The sequence below is a fragment of the Megachile rotundata genome, chromosome 11 (genome assembly GCF_050947335.1).
Source record: "Megachile rotundata isolate GNS110a chromosome 11, iyMegRotu1, whole genome shotgun sequence".
Classification (NCBI taxonomy): Eukaryota; Metazoa; Arthropoda; class Insecta; order Hymenoptera; family Megachilidae; genus Megachile; species Megachile rotundata.
In genome coordinates, this window is record NC_134993.1 from 16106830 (window position 1) to 16117767 (window position 10938).

General features: G+C 48.2%; 1 protein-coding gene across 1 annotated transcript; it reads left to right on the forward strand.

The window, feature by feature from the left end:
- Positions 1–4948: 4948 nt before the first annotated feature.
- Positions 4949–10371, forward strand: LOC100879609 (uncharacterized). The gene has a single exon (XM_076537282.1). It carries the CDS (start codon positions 6968–6970, stop codon positions 7928–7930), a length of 963 nt encoding a protein of 320 aa, XP_076393397.1. The 5' UTR covers positions 4949–6967; the 3' UTR covers positions 7931–10371.
- Positions 10372–10938: the final 567 nt, after the last annotated feature.

A 10938-nucleotide genomic window follows, 5' to 3' on the forward strand; every position in this document is an offset into this window, starting at 1 on the left:
GAGTAAAGGGTGGAAGGAAGAATGGAGGAGAACCGCGAAGGGTATCCCTCGAGGACGCGGATTTTCTTTCTCGGTAGCAGGCCCGGTCGGCTGATCAGTCTCAATTCTCGCGAAGCGTTCTCCAGGCTGTGAAACACTCGCTGGAAATAATTACATTAATGGCGTCGGCCCGGGAGAAAGCCGTTGGATACATCGATGGATGCCCACCCTCTCACTGTGTTCCTCGAGGAAGCTCGCTAGTTTCAATGGCGAAACATGGAACTGACGGAATGATGCTCCACCCACGGGCTAAGGCATACAGTGGTTGCCAAAAGTTTCCGGTCAAATTCATTTTTTTACTCTTCTAAAGTCTAGAAAAATTCACAGGTAACCTGGGTATGAAAACAAAATTCCGAGAAATAACTTTCTGTTGGTTAGTAAGGTAAATTCCGAAGACTCCAAAAAATAATTCAACCGAAATTCGAAGGTAGTCTATAAAACTCTTGTGCTAGCATACCAACTAAGTTCTTGCTATATGAAGTTGAACACCAGTCATCCCTAAGCCCAGATGTTTCTACAAGTTACTTTAATAAAAGTCCTAGTTAGAATTTTAAGGAGAAACTTTTGTTAGCCACTGTACGGAGTGGGTGCCACCCACCCCTACAGTTGCTGTCGCACCTCGCGCAACGTCAACTCCCTCCAACTCCCTACACACACCCCTACAGCTTTCTTGCCGACAATGCATAATGCCATTCTGCCGCGGTAACGGCAACAATAAGCGCGCACGTCCTGCTGGAAAGTAATTATCTTAATGTCGACGAGCCGAGCGGCGACGAATGGAGAACACTCGCGCGACTCTGGCTGCCTTGTGAGAGGTATACTCCTGCTTTACCCCTTCTCGCGGGTAGTTCCATTCCTTTTGCATTCCATCCTTCCTTCCTTCCTTCCTTCCTTCCTGCCTTACTTGCTTGCCATAGCTTCGTTGTTTCACTCTTGGATGCGGATTGTGCGCGACACAATATCGATGCCGCGAACCGTTGCCGCGATATCGTGACAAATCGTGTCGCAACACGCGGCGGAATTGTCTTCGTTGTGCGCTGATGAATGCGTCTCGTGAGCGACCGGGACCGTGCCTCTTGGTTTATTGCACTCGCGAAACGCTGAACTTTGACGCGCGAGCGAAGGGAAGACGCTTTGCCTGACTTTCGAAGCGGACCTTCTTTGGAAGCCTGGCAAGGGTTCCTGAATGGAGTTCTTTGAGCTGATCTGGGTCTGGTTTTTCTTTCAGAATTAGGCGTCTTTGCGAGAGACAAATATTAGAGAGTTTGCGAAATTGTATACTTTTGTTCGATACCGAAATGGAACAAATGCTTCCACCACAGGTCTTCCACGATTCAATAAAATTTCAAATAAACTTTATTCTAAGTAAATTACTTCCGCGACTATCGATCCTGAAATTTTCTCCACACCGTCTACATTTACGTACGAATATCCTTGCACTCTAAAAATATTCCCGCCGCGAATAAAAGTAAAAAAAATAAGGAGAATAAAAGGAACGGAAGAGGTTGATAAATCCGTCTACCCGAGATACTTAGGTCTCGATAAATTTTTGATTGCATTAAAATCGAGCCGGTGGTGATCCTATCGGAGGCTGGAAGCGCGACAGCGCAGCCGGTAATTCCATTGGTGTGCCTACAGGCGAGAGATCCTTTGTAATCGACACGAGAAAGGGTTAGAGGAGCTGAAGGGAACGGGAGGGGGTTATACAGGGAACGAAAAAGGATGAAGGAGGAAGGAAAAAGTGCGTTTTACCGTGACCACCCGGATCGTATTATTCCCTTCTCTTTTCCAATCTCAATTAGTCATTACGTCTGACGGCATAGCTTCGATGCCCTCGTCGAAACTCCCTCGACGTCCGCGGCTGGTTTCTGCATTAATTGCGTCTACGTCGAGTCTATGTGACCCCTCTTTCGCCACCTCGTCGATTCGCTGGCTGATACGGGGGTTGTTTCGACAGGGATTAGTGTCGACGCCACCAACCGCATAATTCGCCCCCCTCCCGGCTCCAGTTCGCGTTTCGCTCCTCGAGAAAATCAGATCCGCGGCCGAGTAACGCGAGAATCGAGCCCTCCAAGACGTTGCTTGTTTACGTAGTAAAATCCGCTGCGGCTTTGTCACGATTCCCAGCCGAGCGTTATGCCCGATAATTGATCGTTACGAGCCGTTTGTGCGAGAGGCTTCATCCAAGTAGCTGCGAGACGACGCGTTAATTCGAGCGGAGTTGCCGAGGCTGAAGCTGAGGCGAGCTCAACGGGACCGAGTACACTGGGTGAACTGAATTATTGAAACGAGCAATTTCTTTGAAATCGAAATCTACCAAATATCCAAATGATTCGGTTGCAATTCGGATCTTTATTCCGAGTTCGACAAGGTTATTAAACTCGCTGCAGAAGAATTAACGTTTTACAACGTTACACAGATCCCTCGTTATCTATATACATATGATGCGATAAAAGGGGTGTGAAAGAATACGTGGACCTCAAAACTGCAGATGAACATGAAGGGTGGAAAGCGATGGTTAGGAAATACCCGAAATCTTACAGCGAGAACCACCCAGTAGATCGCACGTGTGCTCCCGCATGGCGATGGGTTTCATCCCGGTCGGCAGTTACTCGAACGTGTTCTTCAGGGGGTGCCCCAATCCCGACGCACGGTAACAGTGCAGCTACTTCACCCTCGGCATCCAGGCCGCCCAACTACCCCCTCATCCACCCACAAAACCGGAGAGGCAGTCGCTAATTACGCAACGCGTTCGAGCGTGTACGTCGGGGTGGCGACGCAGCACCGTTATGGGCCCGTGTATCCCTCGTCCACCCCCTCGTCGTTTTCCACCACCCTTAGCTCTATCTTGTTCCCTCTTACCCGTCGCTTTCTGGTACTTTCGCGATTGCCTATAATCACCCAAAGCACATTGCGATTACGTTCCGTTCTGCCCCACCTGCCTCCAGGACAAACCACCTTCCTCCCTACACCCCCGGCCGCCCTGCGTCGAGCTCGTGTCGAGCAGTCGACTTAATTTGCAGGATCAACGTCGAAACGTCGCGCGGATTATCCGACGCATCCGAATTATACGCTCGGTGTGCTGGCTGGATACGCCGAGCACCTGCGAATTTAACAGAGGAAGATGATTACTAATTAACCGGGATTTTGCCACCTGGATGAGAAACGACCCGTTCGAGAGACGGGGTCTCCGACAGGGATCCTTTCGAGGCACCGGGATCCGCTTTTCGGATGAGACTGGATTTTTCAACTGGATTACCGATCTAATGGTCAACTAATCCTGTGTTTTATTTTACTTGTCAAGACACAAAAAGCCCACCATCTCTAATAATTTCAAAGTTTTCGAGCACGGTCAAAGTTCGCCAAAGTTGCCACCGAGTTCATAGCATGAATTGATCTCGACGTTCTATAACGATCAATTAACATTACGCGTTTGACTAATTGTTCGATCGTTGATTAATTGGTCACACCGCACAATTCTATATCGGTCACAGACATATCAAATGTGTCTACAGTGAAAGTTTGGAAACTGATGTACTACGCGAAAGTTCGCAGTATTGGTTCGCCAACTTATCAGACGCGGTAACTATATCAGGACTGATCTTACCTTTTATCAGCGTGCTTCGGTAAAGCAGGACAAATGGAGGTCGAAGGCGAGGAAGAAAAATGAGCCGCGAGCGACGCGAAAACGCATTCGCGAGCTTGCACTCTCGAAATCGTAATCTCCGGTGGAACAAAAGTCGGCATTGTCCTGATCCCCACGATTCTCGCGGCATTTCCATTGAGATCGACCTTGGCAATAGCTCGATAGGACACAAAAACCTCGACACAGAGTCCCCAGACGGATCTCTCCAACTCATTCGAGATTCACAGCGACCGGGAAAGGGGTGGTGGTTGGTTCAACGGAAGGGGATGAGGGCTACGAAAAGATTTGGTCGCTAATGGCAATCATTAAACGAGGACAACGGGTTTTCATACGTGCAAACCCGAAGATATGCCGCAGCCTCGAATGGCTGAAGGTGGATGGCAAGGTGGTGAAAAGAGAGGGTGGCTATTGGGGTGTATCTATCGCGTGGGGCTATACTTAAATTACCTAGGAAGCATCGCTGCCATTCATACGCGAGATAAGCATTGTCATCCCGAGGGATTGTCTCACAAACACCTCGCTGGCACATGCTTTATGTTGGAGAATGGGGTGGCGGGACGGGGGTGACACTCGAACCTTTATTAGGTAGATAACCGAGGTGCGAGCTACGGTATATACGCTAAGACTCAAATGTATTTATTCCTTTGTATCTTTCCGTATTTGCGAGCTATGTGTCTGATACTTTTCACAAGGTTCAGGGTTCAAACCCTTTAAACAAAGTTCAGAGATTTCAATTTATGAAAAATTTAATCTTTGTCTTAATTATGAAAATACACAATAATAAGTGGGCATCCATTTTATTGGGACGTCATGCGTATACAGTCGCATATGTGTTTGTTATGGAATTACTTTTGCAATTCATCTCGAGAAGTAGATAATCGATTTCTATAAATGATTATTAACGAGCAAATACTTTTGAGCAACCGTGTAGGCGCCCATCCACACTAAGCTGCCTCGTTTTACTCACTTCAATGCTTAATGGAATTGAGTTCTTGTAAGCGTCCTCGGTCCCCCCGGCACCGCCCCCCTAGTCACCCGATTCACCCACCACCCAATCCCCCTCGCAGGGTGGCGATGGGTGCCGAAGGGACGACGGAGGAGGCGGAGTAGGAGGACACGAGATAATTGGTATTTTGTCTCGCCAAATCCTTTGTACCTCGAGTTTTAATTGACTTCGAGATTTTTCAATACCAATTTGCACCCAACTGCATAGAGAAGCAGGGGTGTATTCGTAGCCCGCGAGACTTGTGTGCGCCCGCTCGGACGTGCACGTATTTCGCAGAATCCGAGCTGACGGAATGGCGACCATCCATCGACGGGGATTTTTTTACTCTTCTCTCCGGCAAGAGTCCGGCTCCGCATTTTTTCCCTCTTTTTTTCGCGCTCTAATCGTTTCCTCCCTCTGTTTACGGTTCTCTTATTGGCTACGCTCTCACCCCCGACGTACACGATAGACGATTTTAAATGGAAAGAGATTTTGATAGCGACGTTTTGTCCGACGGGGATATTTTATTCGACGGATCGACAACTTTATGTCTGTCAAAAATTCAATTTAATATTATACCTTGAGAACAGATTTTTGAGGCTCACCGATAACTCACAAAGGAGTCGACAAACTTTTGTTGCACTTTCAATCACCAAGAGAGAATAGTAATTTTCTAAAGCAAAGTACCAAAATGTTAGTCGTGAACGGAGCAGTATTTCGTTCGAAGACGCAGAAAGCTTAATCGATTATTTGGAAATCGAAGAGTAAGGAGACACCGCGGCGTACGCGCGTTCGCGACACAAAAGCACAAACGACTAATGCAGTTCAGGCAACAGAGAGGGACAGAGAGAAGAAGAGAGAGAGAGCTTTTATTCGTTCGCATTGCTGAATGTCCTTTGGGAGTGGAGGGCGCGGTGAGTCGAGATTGGGAAAGGGGCACCGCTCGCTCCTTTCTCCGCTGTTGCTTTCCATTCTAATCCAAGTGCCTGTCGTCGAGAGATTTTTTGCATTGTTCCTGAGATTTCCCACAGGAAAGGAACCGGCAGATTTCAGCCCATCATTGTTTCTACGGAGAAAAGAAGGACGCCAACGAATGCGAATTCTGATTAATTACTCCACGAAATGACCTCGGATTAGTCACCCGTGCTCTCGCCAAAAAATCGTGTTAATAATTCGTCTTCTTGATCGGATCAAGGATTTGCTTAGTCAAAGAATTTTTACATTTTTATGAGACGAGATTTTTCATCAGATCTTAGAATTAAAAAAGTTTTGAAGAATCTAATACCTATTCGCCCTCTAGTGTACTTCGGCTGAAATAAAAGGAAAAGTTTTGTTGAAACTAGTGAACAAATTGTCGACGCGTATAATAAATAAAAGAAAAATAACAAGTGGTTTCGAAACTGTGATTTCCACCCCCTGTCGGAGATTCGGGTGTATCGAGGTTATCGGAGCGTGGGTGTAAGACGCGAGCGAAGGACCTAATCCGATCGAAGATCGCGGAGCTCGAAGCCGAAGAATCCTAGTCGGGTTCTCTCGACAGCGCGTCGGAGCAGAAGGGTCGCGCGGGTGGGATCGAGCGTAACCAATTATCGCGCGAAATCGCGCCGTTGGTGGCGTGCAAAGCGGTACAGGAACAGAAGTAGTCAATAACGGGCAGCCTATACGCTATTTGTACTTCATCGTATCGAGGTAATCGATAATAATAATTGCAGCTCGCGGTCTCCGAGGCAGCAGCAGCAGCCCTCCTTAGTTCGATGTGGTACAGAGGGGTTGCTGGTTCGGTGTTACTTAGTGGGGGAGAAAGGGTAGAAAAGGTATATACCGCGTGCACCGAAGCAACTTGGACGAATAGCGTGAAGAGGGTCGGTTCGTGGGCGCGGCGTACGACGCTCCGCGTCGGTTCCGCCCTCGAAATCCAGCCTGACAAGGATAATCGAGCTGCAAAACGAAGAGAGAAAGAGAGAGGAAGAATGGATCCCTCCAGCAGGTCGTGGACCGGTCCTACAGGCAGTCCACGCTCAGTCGACACCGGCACTCCATTCGAGCACGTTCGACCGTTTGCCGCGCTCTCTAACGACTCGTGATTCGCTGTCAACACGGTTTTTTTCTTTTTTTTCCGATCCGGTGTTCCACTCGTTACGATCATTCGGACGACGACATCGATCAGTGCATGCCCGCGAGGACAGGGACGCTAATCGAGCGCGACGAACGTCCGCTCGCGCGCGTGTGACAAGTTTGCCGAACGAAAACCCCTGAAAGGTGATCGAATCGAAAGAGCATCGACACAGGCTGTGACAATGATGAGCTCTCATCAACAACACCCGGGCTACGGGTTCCTCTCGGGCATGGACCTGCACTCTGTGCACCACGTGAGCCAGGACATGAACGTGGCCGGTCAACAGACGGCGTCGTCGCAGGAGCAACACATCAAGAGGCCCATGAACGCCTTCATGGTCTGGTCGCGTATTCAACGAAAGAAGATCGCTTTGGATAATCCGAAGATGCACAATTCCGAGATATCGAAACGATTGGGTGCCGAGTGGAAGCTGTTATCCGACAGCGAGAAGAGGCCGTTCATCGACGAGGCAAAGCGTCTGCGCGCCATGCACATGAAGGAGCACCCCGACTACAAGTACCGTCCACGAAGGAAACCCAAGGTGCCGGTGTCCGTGGTGCCGGGCAAGGCAGGTTCCATGAGTCCAGGTGGCTTCCCCAGCTTCCCTCTGCCGCCGTATTTCGCTGCACCTGCCGCTCCGGTGTCCCATCACCATCACCATCCGCATCCGCTCGACTATCCGCCTCTGCCGCCGTACTTCGGCTCCGCCTTCGACGCCGTCCACCTAAGCAAGCTGGTGGCCGGAAGCAGCGCCACTGGATCCAGCTCGTCAGCCGCGGCCGCGGCTGCGGCGGCCGCCGACGCGGCGAACAACAACGCGGCATCCGCGGCCGCGGTCGTCAGCAGCTTCTACTCCGGATTCTACACGACGCCGACGACAGCAGGTAAGCCGTACCCGACGACGGCGTCGCACCTGGGGCCTCTGTTCCCGACCGGGCATCACACGACGGCGCCGCATCCGCCTCTGATGTTCCCGTCCTCCTCGGCCACCGGCTCCGGAAGCATCGTCACCACCACCAGCAGCCCGGGAAGCAGTCCAGGCTCCACTCCGATCCCGTCGTCCCATCAGCAGGTGCCAACGCCGACCACCTCGACGACTCTGGACCTCGAGCAACTGCGCAGACCCGTCTCCGTGATATTCTAGACTCGTAGATCCGGATAGTTCAGGACACTCGTCGAGCCGGGAAGTTCGAAACGCTTTTCGTTCAGGGATTCGCGTCGAGAACCACGTCCCTAGGGACGCATTTAGTGCACGCGGGACGATGTTGTATTTATATTCGCGATGCTCGACAGCCGACAGCAGGCACTCTCCGTGAGAAGTTTGTTCGGGTCTTTTGTAGCCGAATGTCCGAGGAGGCGGTCGCAAGTGAGATAGGCCTTCAAGGTTGACCCAGGCCGATCGCGGATCGACCGCCGTTCGGGGAAGCCACGCCGCCAACCACGCGGATAATTGAATTAGCATATTAATGCGTTGGAACAAAAGAGTCGTTTAGGACCGCATTCGTTTTGCTTTATTGAATGGGCTTCATTGTGCGACGCGCTGTCCCCTAGACGGGGAACCGTCCTCTCCCTGCGGGAGCTACAAACTATTGTTTTCAAATAATATTTTATAATTGCGGATGTGCCTTTTCCGTCGCCTGGACTTCGCCAGGTACTGGCTTAGAGAAAGTTAGCGAACTGGGTCTCTCCAACTTTAGAGTCCACTTTTGATAGTCCGGTTTCCAAAAGATCAAAATTCCCAAATTTCCATGATTCCAAAGCTCTTAAAATTTCATAAATAGCCCCACCCAAAATCATCTCCCGCCTCACAAGTAACCGAGACCCACACTTCAACAGTTTCTGATCCGAGAAACATTCTGAACAGTTTTACAATGCATTGTTCCGACCGTTTCACCTACATACGTGTCCATCTTGTCCAGGCGAAATTGTTGGCTCTCGGGCATCGTTAACCGTTCGTTTTAATATATCGTTTGTACGAATGTAAATAGATCGTAATACACAATCGGCGTAGGTTAAGGACTAGTTCTGGTGGAATGGCTCGTTCGGTCTGGGTTAAGCCTTGCTTCCGCCCACAAACGGGCGAGCAACGCTCGTTCTTCCGAACGAAGCTGATGCTCGAATTTCGGGGACTCTTTTCAAGTTTCTTTAACGAACGACCGTGTTTCGTCCAACACCAAACGGTACGCACTCCAGAGGCAGCTCGTATGTGATACTCTCCGCGTTTAATCCGTGGACGATTCGAGTGCCGCGCGTACTCGAGGTTCAAAATTTTACCGCGAGTTCGATTTTTCGCGTTGGTCTGTCCCTGAAAGTAGAATTTCGAGCGACGAGCGGGAAATGTTTCGAGGAATCTGACTAACGAACATTATTGCACTTTTATCTTTTAGTGTAATGTCTCGATGTAAATTAGGATAATTTTGTTTTGTTTTTAATTGTAAGTAGGAGCATTTGCTGTATCGAAAAATGACTTGCATTATCGCTGGAGTATCTGGATATCTCAGTAGGGACTTCTGAAACGAACGTTTCAGAATAATTTTGTTATACTTGTCTCAGCGTTTGTGGACAAAAGTACGTGCACAATGGTGGGACATTTTATATATATCGACGAGACAAATTTCTCGAAGCATTTTCTGCTGACGATTTCGCAACGCTATTTTACTAACGATAAGCTCTTCTTCGAAAGCATTTTCGTCGCCGTGGTCCGAATGTAAATGGACCAAGTCGTTAACTGTGATTTCGTTACGTCGTAACAAGCGTTCGCGGTTTCAAAGCAACCAATCCACGTGTACGTGTCGTTTTCTCGTAGATTTTAAAGTCGCCTCGTACCTCTTGTTGTATCAACATTAACGTTTAGAGCATACATACATACACACACACACACACGCAAGCGTGCACGCGACCATTGTTGCACCGTGTATAAGATTATTATTTATGGAGAATAATCGCGTCTAGCGAATTTGTTTTTTTGTTTGTCAACGTTGTTTTCGCTGTTCAGGTTTTTCTCTTGTATCCTTTCTTGTTTTGCACACGCGAATATGTATCTATATGTATATATACACTATTTGTGCACAAGTATCCATGTTGTCTGAGAATTCGTGGAAAAACGCTAGTCCGTAGAAACGAACAAGAAAATTATGACGCGTAGGTTTGTACGTTACGTTTCGTTTTTTTATCGATAAATTGTTATTTGTTTTATGGCAGCGATCGTGTAACGCGAAGGGCGTGTTCATTGAACGATGTAGAAAACTTTAAGCGAGCGAATTTTATTGTAAATGCGAGGCTCGATATCGAGCTACGGGGATCATTCATTAAACGAAGAGAGGTTCATTAAAAATATTTCAGAGAATTCGCTGTACATTTCTAAACTCCAACAATTTCAAATTAACTCGTGCTTTCAAAAGATGCTATTATTTTACACCTCTGTTTATCTCTTTGATTACTGAATGGATCTTTGTACTCTTAAACGACCGAACAGAATCGACGAAACAAGAAAAAAGGAACAATTGTCTCTTATCGTATATGTGCATATATTTATTATTATCATCGACGAATCAAAGTAATAAATGACTCTATGAATTTCATTAATTCATATCTTTCTATCATTTTCACCCTCTGCCGCTTCAACAATAGTAACACGTCTACATTTTTAAAGAAATTACAATTTCTGAACCGTGTATCGTACACCTCCATTTAGCCAATGTAATGAAAGAACATTCTGAAAAAATAACGAAGTCGTAGAATATTGAGAAACAGTACTTCATGAAAGGAGGGAAAGGTGAACAAGAAACATGGGTAGAAGAACAAAGTGCACCGGCGATTGTTCCTGGAAACTCATTTCAACCCCTGCGCCAACCGCCTCGCGGTGTCAGCCAAGATGGATACTATTCGCTCGAAATCCGCTGTAAGTCCGTGGAGGAGATCGATCGAGTGTCAGGTATCGAATGAATCTAAAGCGATCGGGAATCAAGATCGAGATCGGTGCAAGGGGCGAGGTGGGATTCGCACGGCGAGCTCGGCAGCTGCAGGACAATGACGGGACGCCAGGTCCCGAAACGAAATTCGTAACCTCGAATTTCCTCTCGCGACACTGGAGAAGCTGGCGGCCATTGAAAGCCCCGGTAGAATGGGAAATAAAAGGAGAGAAAGAAGCAG

What these genes read in the sequence shown, in the direction of transcription:
- LOC100879609 (XM_076537282.1), top strand. Translation starts at nt 6,968, where the DNA reads ATGATGAGCTCTCATCAACAACACCCGGGCTACGGGTTCCTCTCGGGC.